Source organism: Belonocnema kinseyi, chromosome 4 (genome assembly GCF_010883055.1).
Source record: "Belonocnema kinseyi isolate 2016_QV_RU_SX_M_011 chromosome 4, B_treatae_v1, whole genome shotgun sequence".
Classification (NCBI taxonomy): domain Eukaryota; kingdom Metazoa; phylum Arthropoda; class Insecta; order Hymenoptera; family Cynipidae; genus Belonocnema; species Belonocnema kinseyi.
Window position 1 is genome coordinate 42,587,468 of NC_046660.1, and position 23,689 is coordinate 42,611,156.

Here is a 23,689-nt window from a genome sequence, read left to right on the forward strand (position 1 = left end):
TTGAATAAAAATTAGATGGGGTTTTTTAGTGGATTTTATTAATTCAGTTCCCATTTAAGGAATAATAACCAAAAAATAAGAAAAAGTGGAAGTTCCTTGAAAACAGAAGCAAGAGAAATTTTTCAATTTCAAAAGTCTCTAAAACGTTTTTATATTTGATAGACTTCGACTTACCCGCCAGTGTGTAATCCATATCGAAGCCATAGAATTTGATATTCTCCAAATGGAGACTTCTGTTGACAAATATTCTGTAACAAAAAATAATATACAGTTTAATTTTATAATTTGTAGACACGATTCGTTATTTTTAGAAATAAAATTCGCATTGATTAACATGAATTTTTGATATTCATAAACTTATTTTGTGAATGTAACGTAATATTGAATGTTTTTCAATATCTACACAAATTTCGTTTCCTGAAGCACCGCACTTTTTCATCATCCGCATTAATTAATTAATTGGTTGACTTAAATTAATAGAGTATTTTACAAAAATTTAATAATTAGTTAATAATTTACTGACAGATTTTGGTAAAAACTTGTTTTTGTTTCTCAAGAATCGATCAAAGAAGGAATAAAGTTCAGTCGAAAAACTTAAAAAATAAATTTCAGAAGAATTTTAACTGATTTTAGAGAATTTAAAAAAGTTCATTTTCAACCAAGAAAAATGACTTTTCTACCATTAAAGTTTATTTTCAATACAAAACGAGAAATTTTTAACAAAATAATTGAACTTTCGAATAAAAAATGTTTATAAAAAAATAGTTGGATTTTATAACAAAATACATGACTTTTCAAAGAAATAGATAAATGTTCACTTAAAGAAAATAAGTTTTCAACCAAAAATATGTGAATTTTCTATCAATTAGTTGAATGTTCAACTTATGAAGGAAAACTTTTGAACAAAAAAATGGAACAGCTACATTTTCAGATAAAAAATTAATTTTTATAACAAAAAACGAATTTTCAACCAGATTGATTTTCAAATAAAATGACGAATTTTCTATCAAAAAAGACAATTTTTTTACAAAATACATGAATTTTCAACAAAATGTTTTAATTATAAAGCCAAAACACGAATTATCTACCAAAATTTTAAAATTTCATCCCAAACGTGATTTTACACCAAAAAGTTTGATTTTTTACGAGACAGTTAAATTAAAAAATAAATAGTTTAATTTTTAATAAAGTATTTAAATCTTAATTAAATAATTAAATTTTTTATTGAATAGTTTAATTTCATACCAAAATAGTTGTATTTCCAACAAAAAATATGATTTTTCAACATTTGGAATAGTTAGATTTTCAGTTGAAAAGATTAATTTGGAATTAAAAAAAACGAATCTCCAATAAAATTGTTACGTTTTCAAGTCAAATGATAAATCTTTAACCAAAAATCTGAACTTTAAGAATTTTCATCCTAAAAAAAAATTCTCAATAGTTGAATTTATGCAAAAACGATTTTTAATTAAAAAAAAAAACAATATTTTTTCAACCAAATTGTTAAATTTTCAAGTCAAAAGGATGAATAATCAACGAAAAATTTAATTTTCAAGAAACTAGTTCAACTTTTAAACAAGTATTAAGTGTTTAACAAACAAACAAAAAAAGAATTTTCAAACCAAAAGACGGATTTTCAACCAAATAGTTGAAACTTCAACTACAAAATATTAATTTTCAACAAAAACTGGCATAGACACATTATAACTTGAAAAGATGAATTTAAAATTTAACAAAATAGTTACCTTTCCAACCAGAGGAATGAATTTTAACTAAAATAATAAATCTTCAACCAAAAAAGGTCAATTTTCAACAAATAATATAATAGCAGATATTTTAACGAAAATTTATTTTAATATAATAATATATTTTAATTAAAATATATATTAATATATTTTAATATATAAGTTAAAAAAATTATTTCTACGAAAAAGAATTTGAACAAAATAGTTGAATTTTTAACCGAAAAGATGAATTTTCAACAAAATACATCAATTTTCAACGAAAAACGTTAGCTACATAATATTTACACCAATACAGATTTTTATTTGACATTAAAAGCAGTTGATATCATAAAAAAATGCAAATGAATTGTTGAATTTTCAAGTCAAAAGGACGAATTTTCAACAGAATAGTTTATTTTTCAAGCAAACTTTTAAAAAGTTAGTTTTAAATAGTTACATTTGCAACGAAAGGAATGAATATTTAACGAAAATGATAAATCTTTAACCAAAAAATTCAATTTTCAACAAATAATGTAGTAGCGGATGTTTCAACGAAAAAATGTTTTAATTTTGAATCAAAGAGTTGAATTTTCAACCAAATAGTTGAATTCTCTACTAGAAAAGTAAAGATCAATTTTCAACACAAAATAAAACAGCTACACTTTCAGTTTAAAAATCAATTCTCAACAAACACACAAAAAAAAAACAATTTTCAACAAAATAGTTGAATTTTCAACGGAAAAGATTAATCTTTAACAAAATATATGATTTTTCAACCAAATGAAACGAAATTTCACTAAAATAGTTACATTTTTAACAAAAAAATTACATTTCCAACTAAGTAGTCGAATTTTTTAACAAGCGACATGAACTATGATTCCAAACCAAAAATATAATAGTAGACCTTAAAAAAAACCTGTATAACTAATAGCCGAAAATATATGGATTTTCTTATCAGGTTCTATTAATTTAGTTCACATTTAAGCGTAAATACGAGAAAAAGGTGGAATTCGTAACGTAACCTTTAGATTTAAATCCTGAAAAAAATGTTGCAAAAACTTTAGATAATTTTTTTTTAGTGCGATCATAAGGTTTTGGCGTCATTCACTTTCTTGCCCGATATTGATTAGCCTTATCTCAGAACAATAACCTCTTAAAAACGTGAATTTTGATAAAAATTGTGGCTCAGATATGTATTTTTTTTTTGCCAAGTTTTCCAAGAAACGAGAATTAAAAAATGACTTACTCTTGTGGAGCAGAACGCCTTGAATTCGATAGATTTGTAGTTGACAAATCACTTTTGTTCATATCTTTGATCAACATAATTAAACTTGAAAAACTGGTTACTAAACAATCACCCTGAGGGAGAAAAAATACTGTGGATTTTAAATATAACAGTTTTTTCAATTTCGATAAATTGCAGACTCAACACTTGAACAATGAATTGTTGTAGAACATGAAATATAAATAAGATATTAGGAAATTGTATGTGCATTCTTGTCGGATATTTTTTTATTGTCAACTCCAAAACGCGTCCTTCAACTTATCAAGCATGCTTTTGACGCTTTTGCTTTGACCCTCAGGATTTTAACTCTAAATTTATATTGAAAAAAAAATAGATTTACATTCTATTATAATTTCTATTTTTATTTTAATACCGGGATATGAAAGATGCACGCAGACTCGATTCTTTATGGAAAAGTGTCAATGCAAAAATAGATAAATAAATCTGGTAGAAATTTGTTATTCGAGACAAATTTAACTCAGGTTTTTGTTTGTTCTAAAAACAGTTTGTGACGCAAAATTTTGCATTTATTTACAAGTTCAAAATTTTTATAAAAATCAACGCACGTTCTGATATTGTGAATCATCAACGTTAGTAATTGCGATCATTAGGGCAAAGTGTCTATTCGTATAGATAATAGAATAGATAAACTAAGTGAACTTTCCGGTGGAAAAATACATATACTTTAAATGAAAAAAGCTTTTTTTACAAAGAAGAAGAGATACTATCAGAGCTGCATTTGCTTATGGAAATGAGATTCTAATTTTCTTGCTCAATTCACAGTCTCCAGTTTATTGCATCAGAATCGCAAACTTGTGACGATCAACTTAATCTTATTCACACTTCAGTCTCTTTATTGAAAAACAGTTCGTTTACCTCTCAGCTTTTTCAAAATAGGTAACAAATTAGCATTATAAAAATAATTTTAATGAGAAAAAAATACTTTAAATTTTGAGTAATAACTTTCTTTTTACTGGAACTTTTGTTTATAATTTCCAGAAAATTATACTCACAACCGGAAATTATTAAATTTGGATGAAGGGAAATGTATTAAAAACAGAAATATAAAAATTTAGTATCAACAGATCCAAATGTTTCAAAAAAATTCCAACAAAAAAATTTTTCTAGAAAAATTTCTATTTTTAAAACCAAATTTCAAATACTGAATAAAAGAAAAGGATCGTAGTTTTTTATAATCACTCCAGATGATCACAGTCGAATCACGTGCGTTTTTTTCTAAAATCAGATAAATGAAAATGGATATAATGAAATTTTTTAAAGATTATGAATCAAGATGGCCACTGGAATTAAAAAAAAATCCATGCTGTATCCCGGTCAAAAATTAAGATTTTCCTGGTTAATTTGAATGCGTTTATATTAATAATTATTCAATAATAATTGCTTTATTATATAAATTTTGAAATTATTTAAACATTTTAGAACTCCGTGGTAAAATATATAATGGTAATTAATGTAAAAGTAATGTAAAACTTCACACCCTAAAATGCTCTAAAAACTGGGAAAATAGGGCGAATTTTCAAGAAAATAAGGGTTTAAATTCTTTTAAATAAAATTAATGCTGATACCATATTCCTAACATTTCAAGTCAAAATATATTGCATTTTCAAAACAATGATATTTTACACCAAACAAGTTGAATTTTCAACCCGAAAAGATAAATTGTCAACAAAAGTTTTAAATTTTCTAACTGAAAAGTAGAACGTTAAAAAAACATTTGACTTATAAACCCGAAAATATCAATTTTCAACCATAAAACGTGATATTTCAGCCAAAAAAGAAGATTTTGTAACAAAATATTTGAATTTGCAATAAAATAAATACATTTTTGAACAAACCGCATAAATTTTTAACCAAAGATGAATTCTGAACCCAAAATACAATAATAGACTTTGTATATAAAAAGAATTAACTTTCAACAAAAAAGACGAATTTACTTCCAAAAGATTAATTTCAAATTCAATAGGAGGAATTTAATATCCAAAGAGAAGAATTTTCAACAAAATAATTTAATTCTAAACCAAATACTAGAATATTTAAGCAAAAGAGATTAAAAAAGTAATTCACTTTCAACCAAAGTATTTCAGAAAAATGTTGGATTTTCAACAAAACATTTACATTTTCAACTAAACAGTACAATTTGTAACTAAAAGAGATTTATTATGAACCCAAATTATAATGATAGACTTTTTAATTTAAAATAATTAACTTTTAACAAAAAAGACCATTTTTCTTCTAAAATATGATTTTTAAACTCAAAAGGACGAATTTTCTATCTAAAACGAATAATTTTAAACAAAACAATTGGATTTTTAACCAAAATGATGTCTTATTAACAAAAAAGTTTAATTTTCAACAAAATAATTGAATTTTTAACCAATTAGTAAAATTCTGTACCTAAAATACATTAGTAGACTTTTTCAATAAAAATAATTAAATTCCAATAGAAAAGAATACTTTTTTTTAGAATATATTTAATTTTTCAAAGAAATAATTAAATGTTCAACCAAATAATAAAATTTATAACCAAAAGATGAATTTTAAATCCCAAAAGACGGATTTTCTATTCAAAAAGATGAAAGTTCAAGAAAAAAGGTGAATTTTTAACCAAAAGGATGGCTTATTAACAAAATCGTTGAAATTTCAACTAAATAGTAGAATTCTGAAGCTAAAATACAAAAGTAGACTTTTTAATTAAAAATAATGAAATTCCACTAAAAAATATTACTCTTTAACTAATTAGTTTAATTTATAAACAAAATAATTAAATTTCTAACCAAACAGTAGAATTTTTAAGCAAAAGAGTCGAATTCGGAACCAAAAATATAAAAGTTAACTTTTCAAATGAAAATAATTGACTTTCAACTAAAAAAATGATTTTTTAAGAAAATAGTTGAATTTTGAATAAAACAATTAAATTTAAACCAAACAGTAGAATTTTTAACCAAGCCAGATAAATTATAATTACAAACCAAAAAAATAATGGTAGACTTTTTAATTAAAAAGAATTTACTTTCAACCAAAAAAGATGACTTTTCTACAAAAAGATAAATTTCCAATTCAAAAGGGAAAAATTTTCAATCCAAAAAGATGAATGCTCCTCAAAACAGTTGAATTTTTGACGAAAAGAGATGAATACTGAATATAAATAAAAGCAGACTTTTCAATTAGGAAGAATTAACTTTCAAAAATAAAAGATGAATTTTCAACCAAAAATTAAGAATGTTTGACAAAAAAGTTAGATTTCCGACATAAACTATGACTTTGTAAAAAAATAGTTGAATTTTCAATAAAACAATTAAATTTTTAACCAAATAGTAGAGTTTTTAAACAAACAAGATGAATTTTGAGTCAAAAAAATGACAGCAGACATTCTAATGAAAAAGAAATCACTTAAATTTAAAAAAATGACTTTTCTACCAAAAGATGAATTTTCAATTAAAAAAAAAACAATTTTCTCTCCAAAAAAATAAATGTTCAACAAAACAGTTGGTGAATTTTACTATGGGTTTCTATTAATTCGCTTCTCATTCAAGCGAAAAAGGCAAAAAAAAGACATTTTCTTGTCTGCAATGAATAAACATTTTGTCGATCATAGTTTAAGAAATAATCGCATATTTGTGATCCAGGACCTAAAATAAAGCTTTTGGATGTGCGATAGAAAGTCATACATTAATCAATCATCATAGTATAAAAAACGTCTATTTTTGAACGAAACAACTTTTAATATTTTAACGGAGACGGTTGGTAACACTGAGCACAATTCCAAACACATTTTTTGTATCCAAGAGCGAGACGATATTTATTGCAAAAGTACAAACATATCTGGAAAATTTCCAGCTTAAAACCAAAAAATCCCCGGCTTTCACCCGGTATTCAAAAATTCAAGGCTAATTCTCGATTTTTCCAGTCAGTGGCCACCCTGTGACTGTTAACGATTTTTGACAAAAAGAATAATAAGTCGATGAGTCTGCAATTTTGTAGAGTTGTAGAATTAACAAACACGTTGCATACATCAGCTGCGCATGACAGGTACCACGTGTATGTGTAAAGAAAAACTCAAAACGAGTTTGTAAGCACGGTGGAATGTTGATAGTTACAATAAATCGTTAAAAAAAAACGACAAAATGCAAGGAGAACGGGGAGAACAGATCCATCGAACGACCAAACGTATACTGATCTTCGCTTTAGAAATACGGTAGTTGATATAGAAGGTATATAACGAAGACAGATTGACGACTTGACCGACTAAATCGGCGCTTCTCCCCTTTTTCCCCTCTGCCCACAAGCACTTTGTAATTTTGAGCCCACGGAAACTTTATGATCGCGTGTAGTTTCGCACGAACTTGGCCTATCTGCCGAAATTACTCGTTTAGAGTTTCCCACTTTGGAGAGTGAGTCACTATTGGCGCTGTTGCAAATGCATTTTAGTTGAAAAAGTGGGCGAGGCTCGCATGGAAGTTCAACGTGTCTTGTTTCGAAAGTTTTGGAATTTTGGGAAAATTAGTTTGTTGGATTTCTATTTTTGTCTCTGTCGATTTCAAAGTGTTCCTAGCAGATGCAGCAGAGCCCTAAAGGTCATAGGGGACAGCCCCCCCCCCCAGAAATCGATCATCGGATCCTTTGAATTTTTCCAAAAATGTGCCTGAAATATTTGTCAAATAATTAAATTCTCTGTGAAATCTTTCAAATGTATCCGAAAATCATTTTAATCTTTCGCAAATCTTTGGAAACATTTGGTAATATTTTTGAAATTATTGAAATATTTGGAAAACCATTGAAGTCTTTGTAAAATATTTTTAATCTAACCGAGATCTTTAAAATCTTTGAGAAATCTGTGCAATCTTCGAAATCTATATGAAATATTTGCACAATATTTGAAATCTTTATGAAGCATTAGAGATCTTTGCGAATATTTCAATTATTTGGTAATATTTGTGACACTATTGAAATCTTTAGGAAATCATTGAAATGTCTGTGAACTCTTTCTGAAAGCTTTGGAAATCTTTTCTCGAGGATTTAGCTATTTTATAGAAAATTCGTCTTTCAAGGCTGAATTAAATTTCAAATTAAAATCTTTTTTGGTTGAGATTACATCAAATATTATATTTTTCGTTGAGAATTCATCTATTTTGTTGAAAAGTATTGTTTTTGATATAAAAATTCATATCTTTTGGTAAAAAAATATATACATAGGAGGTTCAGCTATTTTGTTGAAAATCTGTTGCTTGGTTGAATATTCCTCATTTTTATTGAAAATTGAATTATTTTATTTCAAATTGTTTCAACCCTTGTTCCGAAGTGTTCTTTTTGGTTTGAAAACTCATTTCTTCCGGTAAAAAATGTATCTTTTTTTGTTAAAAATAGAAGGATTTGGTTGAAAAATACAACAGAATAATCTTTCTTGGTAGGAAATTCAACTTTTCTGTTAAAAATTCATCTTTTTGGTTGCAAATTTAACTAGTTTCTTAAAAAGTCATCCATTTGATTCGAAATGCAATATTTTTACAAGAAAGGTTAGGAATCTAAGGCGTTTCAAAATGAATCATATAGGTTTTGTCCGAAATTTCAAACATTTGAGTGTTTTTCATTTAATTGATGATTTTAACTTGAAATTTAATAATAATATATAATCAAAATATCAAAACATAAGTTTCAAACAAAAAGTGAATTTTCAACAAAACAGTTAAATTTTCACCAAAAAGAGATGACTATTTAACAAAATTGTTTAATTTAAAAATAAATAATCGCCTTTTTATTGAAGATAAATGAAACTTTTATTAAACAGATACATTTTTTATCTGAAAAAAAAGGTAAAAAGACATGAATTTCCATCCCAAAAAAGATATAAGTTTGACTTTCAATATCAAGAAGTAAATTTTTTACGATCATACTTGAATGTTCAACCCAAAAAAGACGAATTTTTTAAAAAAACATTGGAATTTTCAACCAAAAAGGATAACTTTTTAACAAAACTGTTAAATTTTCAATCAAATACTTGCATTTTTATCCAAGAAAGATGAAATTTCTGTTGAAATAGATGAATTTTGAAACTAAAAATAATTTTTGTTTGTTTTGTTTTAATATTTAATTTTCATACAAAACAATTTCAGTTGAATTTTTAACGTGAAAAGACGAATTGTCAACAAGACAGTGGAATTTTCGACCAAAAAGGATGACTTTTTAACAAAATTCTTAAATTTTAAAACAAACAATAAAATTTATAACTGAAAACATAATATTCAGGAGGAAACAACTGCAAAAAAAATATAAATATAAATACATGGAAAATAAATTTCTAACAATAATATTATATCAGGGTTACCGCAATACTTCCCTGATATAATATTAATGTTATTAATTTATTTTTCTTGTGTTTATATTTCTTTTTTGCAGCTGCTTCCTCCTAAAAATTATATTTCTAGTATATAATAATATAATTAAAAAGATAATCTTCAGGAGGAAGCAACTGTAAAAAAAAAGAAATATCAATATAATACAAGGAAAATAATTTGCTAACAATAATATTACGTCAGGATTACTCTAAAATATCCTTTAAAAATGCTCTAATTTTTCTCTGGCCATTAATGAACAATATCTCTTTAAGCAAATTAGTTCAACTTTCAAAAAGTAGTTGAATTTTCTACTAATAAATATTAATTCTCAACAAAAAATGTAATAGTTTATATTTCTACAAAAAATTGTTTTTTTAATTTTAAATAAAAAATAGTTTAATTCTACGAAAAAAAGACAAATTTTGAACAAAATAATTGAATCCTCTGCCAAAACAGATTAATTTTAAACTAAAAAGTTACATTTTGAATAAAACAAAGATGAATTTTCAAACTTTTCAAAATTTTTTTAACCTAATTGTTGATTTTTCCAACCAAAAATACGAATTTTCAACACATACAGATTTTTCAGTCAAGAAAGATAAAAAAGTTAATCTAAATTGTTGAAAATCCAAACCAAAAGACGAACTTTGTGTAAAATCTTAGAATTTTCAATCCGAAAATATGAGTTTTCAAGATAAAACTTCATTTTCAACCTTGTAAATTTTCAACTAAAAAATCGATTTTAATTTTAAATAAAAAACAGTTGCATTAAAAAAGACGAATTTTCATCAAACCTAGTTGAACCCTCAACTAAAAAAAGATTACTTTTCAACCTAAGAGTCGAAATTTCAGACAAAAAACGATAAAATTTCTAATAAGACAAATGCTAATTTAAGCTAGTTAAACCCTCAACCAAAACTGATTAATTTTTTAACCAAAAAAATGAGATTTTTATCAAAAGAGTTGAATTTTCCTCCAAGAAAGATTTTTAAGTCAGAAAATCACAGAAATTTCATCGAAAATGTGAAATTTACAACAAACAAAAAAATTAATTTTTCACAAAACAGTCGAGTTTTCAACCTGAAAATATAAATTGTTTATTTCCAACACGACGACTTTTCTACAAAAAAGATAAATTTCCAAACCATAAATAATAATTTTTTACTGAAATAATTGAATTTTTAATCAAAAAGGACGAGTTATCAAAAAAAGAAATAAATTTCAGTTAGAAAAATCAATTTTCAACAGAAAAAACACGATTTTTTAACAAAATAATTAATTTGTCAAAAAAAAAATTTTTAATAAAATGATGAATCTTCAACCAAAAAATAAACGTTTAACTAAATAATTATTCAATCAAAATAAGTTAAACTCAACGAAAAAATACAGATTTTCAATAATTTAGTGTATTTCTCAATCAAATCAGATTGTATTTTGAACCAAAAAAAGATTAAATGTATATGCAAAGAGATGAATTTTTAAACCATTTTCAGCTGAGAAGTAGAAGTTTCAACCAAAAAGTATGAATTTTCAACATAATAAATATGAATTCCAAACTCCAAAATTCCTTGACCTGTAAAAACCTTGAAGCTTTATAGGTTTCTCACTTCTTTGTTTAACACTCGATAGTTTTTGGGCTAATTTGACTTGATTTTCTTTTAAATCTCCTTAGACTAAAATAGTTTAGTCCGCAAAAAATCACAAGAAATTTTTTGTGTAATTTCCTTTTTGACTATTTGGGCTAATAAAAAAATTATGGTTCTTTCAACCTTAAAACATCTTGAAAAATATTAATAAAATTTTTTTCAAACATTATCTGCTAGTTCTGGGAATTTGAGATTATAGTTTTTTTTTAAACTTTATCGAACTTTAAAAATATTTGAACTAACGCCTGTTGATGTTTATAAATTAATTTAGATTTTTAAAAGTAAAATTTTTTCAAAATTTGTAATACAGTAAGTTAAAAGCAGGATATCCAAAGTTTGTTTCTTTAAATTTGAAATTTTGAATTTGAAACTTTATATGCCAGAAAATTTGGAACCTTACTGTGTGTTTTAAATTTCTTTACTTGTTTCATAGTTATTAATGTTCATGATAAATAATTTATACATTTATACATTTATTAGTTATTTAATCAAATTCCTGTTTTACCAAACCTTACAAATATTCATTTCCCACAAATTTGAATTCTAAAGCCATTCGAAACATAATTTTAGTAATGAAAATGGCACCTAATTATTTTAGTCTTGCTTGGATTATAACTTGTCTGGCGCTTTACAAGTTTAGGATAAATAAGCACATCCAATAAGTAATTAAACGAATGTATTCCCTTCCGTTTTTCAATGCCAACCTCTTTGCCAATCCGGAAATAATGTTTAATTCGTAAAATAACGACTGGCAGTATTCGCCGTTGGCTGAGATATCAATTCAAATTCGATTGAATTAATTTTCGCACACACTCCACATTTTGAATTAAACAAATATGAACATTAATAATCAACAGAAAATTAGATTTTTATTTTCAAACATTTGTCAGTGCTAATTTTATTTTAATTTTTACCGCAAAAATCTGAAGGGTTCTGTATTAATTGAAATTTTTTTATTCCGTTTATAAAAGATGCTAGATCAGGGAAAACCATTAATTGGTCAGGCTAATTGAAAATTTCAAAATATAATCTTTCGGTAACCCTGATATAATATTATTAGTAGTAATTTATTTGCCTTGTATTTATATTTCTTTTTTTTCAATAGCTTCCCCCTAAAGATTATGTTTTTAGTTAAAAATTTTATTATTTCTTTGAAAACTGAACAATTTGGTTAGTCACCCTTTTTGGATGAAAATTCTACTGTTTTTTTTTAAATTTTGTATTCAATCACAAAATTCATTTATTTTAGCTAAACATGCATCTTTCTTGGTTAAAAATGCAACTTTTTTGTCGAAAATTCAACTATTTCATAGAAAATTTACTTGTTTAAAATTCATATTTGAGTGTTGAGAAGTCAACTAAAATCTTTTTTTTTATGGAAATTCAACTATTATTGTCAAATTTGTCTTTTTATTTAAAAAATTCATTTATTTTAGTAGAAATTTAATCTTTCATGCATAAAAATGAAACTGTTTTATTAAAAATAAAACTATTTCATAGAAAATTTACTTCTTTAAAATTCATATTTTGGTGTTGAGAAGTCAACTGAAATCTTTTTTTGGATGCAAATTGAACAATTTGGCTGAAAATAATTTTTTTGTCATAATTACATATTTTCTGGTTGAATATTCGATTCTTGTACAGAAAATTCGTCTTTTGGTTTAGAGGTTGAACAATTTAGATACAAATTTTTTTATGTCTGAAAAATCGTTATCAGATGAGAATTCATCTTTTTGGTTTTAAATTGAAATTTTTTAAATGGAATTTCCTCTTTTTTGGTTGAAATATCAACTATTACACTTTTTATTGAAAATTAATATTTTTGTGTTGAAAATTCAAATATTTCGTTAAAAAAATACCTTGTATGGTAGAAAAGTATTTTTTATTGTTAAAAATAAATCAATTCGAAATTTTTGTTATTTGTATTTGTATTTTAATTTCTTTTTATTTTAAAAATGCATTTATTTTAGTAGAAATTTTTATCTTTCTTGCATAAAAATGCAACTGTTTTATTGAAAATTCAACTATTTCGTAGAAAATTTCCTTGTTTAAAATTCATATTTTGTTGTTGAGAAGTTAACTGAAATCTTTTTCTGGATGAAAATTGAACAACTTGGTTGAAAATAAATTTTTTTGGTCAAAAGTTCATATTTTCTGGCTCAATATTCAATTCTTGTACAGAAAATTCATCGTTTGGTTTAAAAGTTGAACAATTTAAATAAACATTTTTTTTCATGCCTGAAAAATCGTTATCAGATGAAAATTCATCTTTTTTTTTTGGTTGAAATATGAATTATTACACTTTTTGTTGAAAATTAATATTTTTGAGCTGAAAATTAAATTATTCTGTTGAAAATTCAAGTCTTTCGTTGAAAAACTACCTTGTATGGTAGAAAAGTAATTTTTTTGTTTAAAATATATCAATTCGAATTTTTTTCATATGTTTCTGAAATACTGTTTTATTCAGTTTCTGAAAAATTGTATGTTAAAAATATTACCAGATTAAAATGCTCGTATTTGAATGTTAATGGTCAAGGGAAATGAAAAATGGGATAAGTCCCAAATCTCGAATGCGCTTTTAGCCGCAAATATAACATCTCTTTGTTAATACTCTTTCGTAAATCCAGCGTCTGTTTCATGAGACTTGTTTGTCTCCAGAGGGTCGTGGTAATTTTAGATTAGCAAATCTTAATGTTCTGATCGATAACTCGAAGCTAAGAAAAAATAAAGCAAGCTTTATAGTGACGGGATCACAAAAAAACCGAAAAAAACCGTATTTATTTTGCAATGATTGTTCAAATCATTCAATTCAAGGTAACTCGTCTGGAAATAAACTTTATATTGCTTCATTTCAAACAAGCATTCTATAAAAATTCGTCAATAATCAGAAATCAAGATAAACTGTTATTATCCACGGAAACATTATTGATTATTAAATATCAAGGTTTTTAAAGACGAAAGGAAATTTTTTTTTTAAGTTTTTAACAGAGTGGGATATATCTTCTGTTCTAAATGTGTACAAGTTATTACGTTCAATTAATAAAGAGACTAGAAGGCCTCTCAATAAAATTATTAGGAAGGGAGACTATAGCTTCCGTTTCATAAGATGCGGCACTCTTTGAAGTTCAATGTCAAGTTCAATTCATTTTAATTCACAAATTGCCTTAAATGCTATTCCTAATCGGATTCAGACTTCTACCCTTCGAGTTGGAAATTCAAAAATATTTACAAGCAAAAAAAGATTTTGAATCGAGAAACAAACACAAATTTCAGGCAAATTATTGAATTCTCAGGTCAAAGGGACGAATTTTCAAGAAAGTAGTTAATTTTTCAACCAAAGAGATGAATTTTCAATTCAAATGATGAATCTTCAACCAAAAATGAAGAATTTCAAAGCTGGAAGATTAATTTTCAACTCAAATAGATCAATTTTCAATAAAAGTGTAATATTCAACAAAACAGTTGTATTTTTAATAAAAAAAAGTTTAAATTTTTATCAAAAAAGATGAATTTTCAAACCAAGAGGACGAATTTTCAACAAAAGAGTTGCATTTTCAACCAAGAATTTCCAATCAAGAAGAAAAAAATATCAACCAAAGTATTGAATTTTCAAAACCAAAAAGTCGAATTTTTTTACAAAATAGCTACATTTTTTTATCGAAAATATGAATTTTCAATCAAGAAGTATTTTTTGTGCGCTGAAAATTGATCTTTTTTAGTTATTTTCAAAACAGTTGAGTTTTCAAACAAAAAATTCGAATTTTTAACAAAGAAGATTCATTTTTTTACTAAAAAGTCGAATTTTCAATCACGAAATAGGCATTTTCAAAAAAATAGTTATAATTTTCAACCAAAAATGATGACTGCTCGACGAAAAATATATAAGTTGTTATGCCAACCAAACAATATTTTTATGTGAAAATAATGAATACATTTTGATTTTTTGGTTGAATATTCATCACTTTAGTTAAAAATTATTTTTCAGTCTTTGATCTATCGCGGAATTTTTTTGTATTCATTCTTATCAATAGATAAACTAAAAAGTGCTGAAGAGTTCAATAGCTTTCTCATGAATTGCTACTTAAAAACAGTTCAATTAAAACAAAGAATATGAATTTTCAACAAACTAGTTGAATCTTCGACGAAAACAAATTAATTTTAAACAAAAAAAGAAGAATTTTCAAAAAAAGATTTGAAATTTCAACCAAAAACTATTTCTAAGTTGATTAAGAAAAAAATGTATTCAAAATGTTGAAGTTTCAACAAAACCGTTGAGTTTTTAAAACAAAAACACGAATTTTTAACCAAAAGATCCGTAAAGAAGGAAGTTTGGAAATCTAGTTTTGAATTGTGAACTTTATTGTGCTCTGATTTTATTACATAAAATTATAAATAAAAAAGTAGATTTCCTTTCGATCTTGAATAAATAAGTTGAATTAAAAAAAAATGGATTTTCGAAAAAAAAAAATTAAAGTTAAATTGTCAGTTAAAAAATTAATTCTCAATTTAAAAAAAGCGGATTTTCAAGAAAGTAATTGAATTTTCGATTAAACAGATTAATTTTCAATAGAAAAGATTAAGTTTCTACTAAAAAGTCGAATTTTTAACCAAAAAATAAGCATTTTCAAGCAAATATTTACAATTTTCAACCAATAAAAAATGAACAGTGAATGAATTTTTATTTTTTTGATTGAAAATTCATCATTTTAGTTGAAAACTATTTTGTTATTAGAAAAATTCCTACAGAAAAGGGGCTTCAATAATCACGAGAAATCCATAAGATATAAAAAGTTTTGAATAATAAATTAAATTCCCTTTTTCGGAAGAAATGCCCACTGATGTCGAATTTAGAATTCAAATAAAAATCCCAATAAAATTATGTAATGGAGATGTTATATGTGTGACTCTAATTTAATTGTGACTCCAGAGCATGCGTTCAATCTCGATTTCCGTATACGCGACCTAAGAATCGCCTATGCTATCAAGAATACATTATTGATCGCGGGTAATATCGTATAAACGTATATAAATGCCGTATATAAACGCCTTTACACGATGCACATCAAAAGCTTTCACTGTTCAACCAGTCTTGCGCATTAACATATCATCCCACGCGCTCTAAAAAATCCGCATTGCTCAATAATCTATTATTCCCTTTTCAGGGTTGCTGCAAAATTCCAATTTCGAAATTCCCTGACTTTCCTTGGCCAATTTTTCATTTTTCCTGACTGCTATAAACTTTAGTTTCAAGTATGAGTAATAAGAACTGAGCTGCAAATCATTTTTAACAATTTTATGCTAGAAATATTAAAAATTGAACGATTATATTTTCTTAATAAACTGAACACTTCTTAAATTAAAAGTTAAATTATTTTAATTTTAAATAGTTTAAGAATTTTTAAAAAACTTCAAAATTTAATTTCAAAATCTTAAAACTTCCACGTATTGTTTTAACTTTATTCAAATTTAAACATTTAAAGATCCTGTAAAATGATTCGAATTTTTCCTACATTTTTTTAATCCTGCATGATAAGAAATATTTCCTTAAAATTTGTTAGATTTGTTTATGAAAATCTTTTTAAATCTTTTTTATTCTTTCGAAGCATTTCATAATTCTTCAAAATCTTCAAAATCTTTAAAATCTTTTGCTCGAAATCTGCAAAAATTTACATTTTGTTTTAAATTAGCCGTTTTAATTATTGGAAATCATATAAAATTTTTAATTAATTTTCAATCTTTTCAAACGTTATATATAACACTTTAACTTACTCGATTTTTTCCTAGGAATTATAGGTGGTTAATAATTATTATACATCAAAAGTCAACAAATTTACTTCTAAATTAATTTTTGTGTCAAATAGAAGAATTACAATTGTAGCGTTCACGGTTTAGTTTTGAAGATTTGATTTATAATTATTGATATTACATGAACAATCAAATATTTGAAAAGATTAGTTCACTTTTATTTTTATTTATTAAAAATGTTCAAATTTTGGACTAAAACTAAAACTCTTAAATTTTTAACAGTTCCCGAAAGTCTGGTAAAATCAATTACTATTTACTTGTTAATCCTAAATATATAGTTATAGTTTAAAAATCATTATAATTTATATTCACATTTGATCAACTAAAACGGGTTTTTTCCAAAATGGTCGATTTCAAACGCTAAAAGACAATCTTCTACAAAAAGAGACAAATTTTCATCAAAATACATGCATTTTCCACCAAACCATTGACTTTTGAATTCAAAAAGGTACATTTTTCAACCAACGAAAAATAAATTACAATTAGGTCTTGAATTTCGAAGCAAAAAAGAAATTCTTAGTTACAAAAAAATCAAATATTTCAATTTTGAACCAAAGAATTTTAAGCAATGAAAATTAATTTTCAACCAAAAAGGTCGAATTTTGAACGAAATGCATGTGTTTTAAACTAAAATCGATCAATTTTTAACGCAAAATGAAGCAGTTGAATCTTATATGAAGCAGGTTAATTTTCAAACCAAAAAGAGAAATTTAAAAAAAAAAGAGTTTAATTTTGAACCAAGAAAGATTTCTCAGTTGATAAAGGAAAAATTGTGTCCAAAATGTTGAATTTTTAAGTACAAAAAACGAATTTTCTACAAAAAATTGAATTTCGAAACACAAAATATGAATTTTTAACAAAAAAAAAAAAAAACACGTAAGAAGGGAGGTAGATAGAATATCTAATTTTGAATTATGAATTTTTTCATGCTCTGATTTCGCGCATAAAATTATTTATATGAAAGTAGATTTCAATTCGATCTTGAATAAAAAGTTGAATTTTTAAAATAAGAAAATTGAATTTGCAACAAAAAATGGAGTAGTTAAATTTTCAGTGAAAAAATTAATTACCCAATAAAAAAACGGGTTTTCAACAAAAAGTTGAATTTTTGAGCAATACGATGAATTTTGAACAAAGAAGATTAACTTCCTAGCAAAAAGTTGAATTTTTAATAATATACATAAATTTTCAGCTAAAATCAATAAATTTTCAACCAAAAATGGAAGTTAAATTTTCCGTTAAAATGAAATTATTTTTCAACTAAAAAATACTCTTTCTTAATAAGACATTTGAAATTTTCAATAAAAAAGATGACTTCTCAACGAAAATTGAAATTAGTGTTATTTCAGACAAAAAACGGCTTTATGTGCAAATAATTAAATATTTTTTAACAAAATAGTTGAATTTGCAAACCAAGAAAGATTTACCAGTTAATAGATAAAAATGTCATCCAAAATAAAGAATGTTCAAGGTAAAAAGACGAATATTCTACAAAAAATTGATTTTTCAACCCAAAAATATGAATCATTTAATTTTCAACAAAACAAAAAAATGTTTTTTTAAACTAAACTGACGAACCTTCATGAAAAAATCCGTGCCTAACAAAAGATATACGAGATGAATTTTTAAAACAAAAAGACAAATTTTCAACGGTACAATTTAATTTTCAACCAAGAAAGATATTTAGTCAATAAGGAAAAAAGATTCATAAAAAATGATAGATTTTCCTGCCAAAAGAAACCAATATTCTACAAAAGAGTTGTATCATAATAAAATTAACTTGTTCACCGAAACCTTCCGACTCATTTAGGTTTTCCCCAGACCTTGTTTTTTCTTCTCATATCATTTATAAATAAAAATGAGCAAAAAACGAGATTAGATCTTTAATCTTCAATTTGCAGCTCACTAATCATCAGCATGTATAGTTTAAATTGAATAAACTTAAATTTCATATTAGGAGCTGCCTAAATTTCGAGGTCAGCTTTAAATTTAAGATCTTTAAAATTCAAATATTTACAGTTAGAACGTTCAAAACCAGAACGGAAAAAAGTTACTTGCTTTTTTAAACTATGAATGATTTATTTTGCGTTTATTTAAGAAGTAGAATTTAATTTTGAAGGAATTTTCAAGTCAGGTGTGCTTTTGCTTGCTGATCAAAATGGATGAGAAATGTGCTAATTCTAGAAAGGAAAGTTGTGACTTTTACGTTTTCTGTGCGTGGGGTCTATAAAAGAGAACCGCCAGCTTAGAAGTAACGTCAACGATTCTGGGTCAACTATTTCTGTTAGCACAACATTGTCGCACGCAACTCATTCAAAGGCCTCTCAATCCAATGATTAATTTCCGTAAACACGTAGCAAATATGCTTATATCGCACTCGATTCGTCAATCTTTGTATTCACTTGAGTAATAAAGTCATTGAAATCTTTCGAAATGCGAAGATAGATAAGACATGCAATCTTTGCATTTCGAAATTATCCAATCCGGGAGTTAATTATCAACTAAACTAGAAACTTGACTCATTGATTTAACTAAAAATTAAGAAAATTATGAATTAACTGGTCATTTAATAATTTAATAAATTCGGATTGAAATCAAAGATTGTCTCTTATCACAAACGACTTTTTTATATTTAGTATTCTCAAGTAATTTAAATCTCTCGACATATGAAGAAAAGATAAGATTGCTCAATACAATCTGATACAATCTGTTTTGCATTTCGATAATATCAAACTCTTTAAGTCACTAAATAAAGCTAATTAATTACAGTTTCATCATTCAAACCAATTACTAAAGAATAGAGAATCTGCATGATAAAACTGTTTTCTAAAATAGTCTGACTTGGAGGAAATAGTATTTTAATAAATTGAAGAAAAATCAATTTTTTGTCAATAAGTTAACCTCGAGATTCTTCCCAAATTAGCTTTTCTCGAGACGTTTGCAAAATTACCTGTGTCCCAATTCACGCTTGTCTGTCAGTGAAACCTGAGCGCTTTCGTTGAAGCTGTCCGAAACACGTCTAGGTCTAGTACGTTCAATTCTTGTCAAATTCTCGGATGCTGACAGGCAAAGACTCGACATGGTATCTTGGAGATTTTCTTCAGGAAAAACACACTCGTTTTGCGCAAATCGTAATTTACATCCTGCCCAAAAAAACATTTCAATATTTAAAATTCCATACGATAAGATCTAAACCTTATTAATTTCAACCCATAAACCTTTTACAGAAACTGAAGTCATTCTCAGTATTTTCTTTACGAATTACACGTTGCCAACTTTTCCAAAAATGACTAACGATTATGAAATTTACCCAATTACCAAATTAACCCACGAGAAATCGATATCGACGTTTCAGATATTTTTTTATTAGCCTAGGTCAACTTTGTTACACAACAAAAAAGGTATAAGAGTTTAAAATAAGACTTTTGAAACTGTTTAATAATTAATCAAGAAATATATCCTTTATAACTTTAATTTAAATTGAATCTGAATATTCGCTCTCCATAAGTATTTTGCAATTTAGTTTTTAACTCACCATTTTTGACCAAAGTTGGATTTAACAGATCATAACTCATCATACTTTTAAAAAAAAACAATCAATAAAATAGTAGAAAATTCAGCGTAATAAAAAAATACACAAGTGTTCAAATAAGCTTCCGGGGAGAAACAACGATCGTTCTTTGAATCTATCACAACACTGAATGACGCCTCGCGAGTTGCGGGACTTCATGGCGGGGGAATAATAAGTAATTTGATAAGAGGGTTACGATAAGACTCTGAAACGACCGAGGTCACTTTTGTGGAATTTATACCAGGGGAAGTTTCGTGGTGATGTTTTAACATCAAGTTCATTAAAATCATTCAAATTCCCAAAGTGTATTTAAAAATAGTTGGCACTTCTCAAAAATTCAAATAATAGCTGTTAATATTCAGCACCAATCAGGGTGGCTAGTCAAATCATTTAAGAAAATTTCCGATTTTTCTCAGGTATCACGAATTTTTTCCGGGTATTATTTTTCATAGCATTTTCAACAATATAGATGAATTTTTAACCACATACTCGATATTTTAACCAAACAGATTAAGTTTAAAAAAAAGGATTTTTCAATAAAATACATGAATTTTTAACTAAAAAAGATCCATATTCAAACAAATCGTTCCATTTTGAAGTAAAAAATCTCCGTTTTCACCTAAAAATGGAATAATTAAATTTTCAGTAAAAAAAATTAATTTTACAAAAGAAAAATCTTTAACCAAGAACGTTAATTTTTAACCAAAGAAAACGAAGTTTCAACAAAATATGTATATGAATTTTTCAACGAGAGAAGATAAATGCTTAACCGAAGAGGTCAGTTTTTAACTAAAATAATTTAATATTCAAATGGCTTAGTTGAATATTAAGTTAAAAAAATAATTTCCAATCAAAAAGATGAATTTTCACCTAAAATGATGAATCTTTAACTGTAGTAGTTTAACTTTCGATAAAAAAATACATTTTTATCAAAGCAGTTAAACATTCAACCAGGGAGTTGACTTTTTAAACTAAAATGATGAATCTTGAAATAGAGTAGTAGAATTTTAAACAAAACAGATTAATTTCCAACTAAAATTATTATTTTTTAGCTGGAATAGTTAAATTTTCCACCAAAAAGATTAATGTTTCACTAAAACGATGGAATATTCAAATAAATTGGTTAAATTTTAAGTTAAAACATTCATTTTAAACCAAAAAGATGAATTTACAACTGAAATTATGAATCTTTAACTGGAATTTCAATTTTAACCAAAAAGGTGAATTTTCAACTAAAATAATGATTTTTTAACAGAAATAATTGAATTTTCAACAAAAAGTATGAACTTTCAACAAAGAATACTAATTTTTGACCACAAAAGACAAAGTTTCAAGAAAATATATAAATTTTCAAAGAGAAAAGATAAATGTTCAACCAAACATTGAATAGTCAAACTTTTAGTTCAAAAATTAATTTTTAACCAAAGAAATGAGTTTTTAACTAAATTGATGAATCTTTGACTATAGTAGTTTAATTTTTAACATGAAAAAAATTAAGTTTTAGCAACAGATTTTAACTTTCAACCAAGTAATTTAATTTTAAACCAAAAAGATGAATTTTCAACTATAATAATAAATCTTCAGAATTATTTAATTTTCAAGCAAAAAAAGATTAATTTTCAACTCAGACGATTAATTTTTATCAAAAGAGATGAATACTCAACTACAGAAATAAACATTTTTTTAAAAAGTTAGATTTTGAACTGGAAATGTTAAATTTATAGTAAAGAAAATTAAGTTTCAGCCGAATAAAAAAAAAAAAAAGAATTTTCTACAAAATAGCGGATTTTTTAACCAATAAGGTGAATTTTTAATTAAAATTATGAATCCTCAACCAAAAAAATTAAGTTTTAATAAAGGAGTGTACCTTTCAACAAAGTAATTAAATTTTCATTCATAAAAATATTTTTATTTTTAATAAAAAAACAATTGAATTTTACTAAAAATACGAATATTCTGCTAAGAGAGATTTTTCAGTCAAGAACGAGAAAAAATTGCATACGAATTGTTGAATTTTCAAGCAAAAAGGTGAATTTTCAATGAAGGAGATTAATTTTCTACCATAATGAACCAGTTTTCAGCAAAATAATTATATACAGTAATATAAAGCCACTTTTACAAAAGAAGACTCATTGTTATTCAATTTTATGTTGCAATTTAAAAAAAATTAAGCACGCTTTCGAAAAAATTTCCTGGCCTGAAAAAGCAATGCAATATTGTCAACATCAATTCGATGAAAAATATGATCAAGATGTCGTAATAGCAGATAAAATAAAACATTAACCTGAAACTGGTTTAACATTGACTGATAAGAAGGTATCACAATTTTCGAGTTGAAATTCATCCGACAATGAGGAAATAACACTCTTGTTCAAAAGTCATGCCATTATTAATTGACACTTGTACATTGTTACTTTCAAGATTAATTACAACCGTCCAATCAATTAAACTCTTGACGAAAATGAGAAATTTTACATAAAGTATTTATAGTTTCGGATTTTATTTTTGGGCCAAAAGATTAAGATATTTCGGACGGTAGGTGGGCTGTTGGCCTTGACATTCTTTAAAGTTAACAACAAAAAACTGGATATGATTCACACCCTTTATATTTATTTATTTATGATTAATTATTTATTTATCTTTTATATTTATCTCTGGGAAACATTTCTCCAAGTAAAAAAAATCGTCTTCAACGACTCGTTAAAAATATCAAACACAAAATTATTTTTAATAATTTAAACATAAACCGGGAATTTAACAAATTTTTAGGAGAAAAATATATCTTTTTTAAAAATGTTCTATTTATATTCTATAAATATTTTTCAACTTAATTTTTTAATTAAAAAACAGAACAATTTTTTAATATTTAGCAATATTTGACTGTTCATTAAACATTTTTAATGGAAAACCTCGAAGTGTTCAAATTTTAGAGTGCTAAATTTAAAGTGTAAGCGCTCCGAATTTAACTGTTCCATTTTCAAAATCTGTAATTTTAAAGTGAAATTGTTAGATTCTGAATTTTGAAGATTTCGAACAAAAAATTTGGAAGGTTCTCAAGAATTTTGGAAGATTTAAAGAGAATAAAATCCATTTTTTGCTAAAAAAATTAATTTTAAGAGAATATTTAAAAAGATTTGTGGAAACTGAAAGATTTTAATAATCAATTTTTTTCATTTTTCATGATTTCAAAACGATTTTAGGAAAAAAATTGAATTATTTAAAAGTATATTGAAAAGCTTTGAAAAATGTTCTAAAATAGTTTGAGTAAAAAATGTTCTTAAGAATCATAGTAATATTTTCAATCA

General features: G+C 25.3%; 1 protein-coding gene across 7 annotated transcripts in view; it reads right to left on the reverse strand.

Annotated features, from left to right (window-relative positions):
• LOC117170500 (cytosolic purine 5'-nucleotidase) overlaps positions 1 to 23,689 on the reverse strand; it is an 83,237-nt gene that overhangs the window by 32,007 nt on the left and 27,541 nt on the right. For 2 of the 7 annotated variants that reach the window (XM_033357232.1, XM_033357231.1), the window contains exons 3-4: positions 19,764 to 19,956; positions 175 to 248 (exon numbers count right to left, since the gene is read on the reverse strand). In XM_033357232.1, coding sequence (XP_033213123.1) covers positions 175 to 248; positions 19,764 to 19,956 — 267 coding nt within the window. Of the gene's footprint in view, positions 1 to 174; positions 249 to 2,970; positions 3,101 to 7,041; positions 7,190 to 19,763; positions 19,957 to 20,348; positions 20,507 to 23,689 lie in introns of those variants that run through there. The other 5 variants (XM_033357230.1, XM_033357234.1, XM_033357233.1 and 2 more) reach the window with 4 other exon arrangements.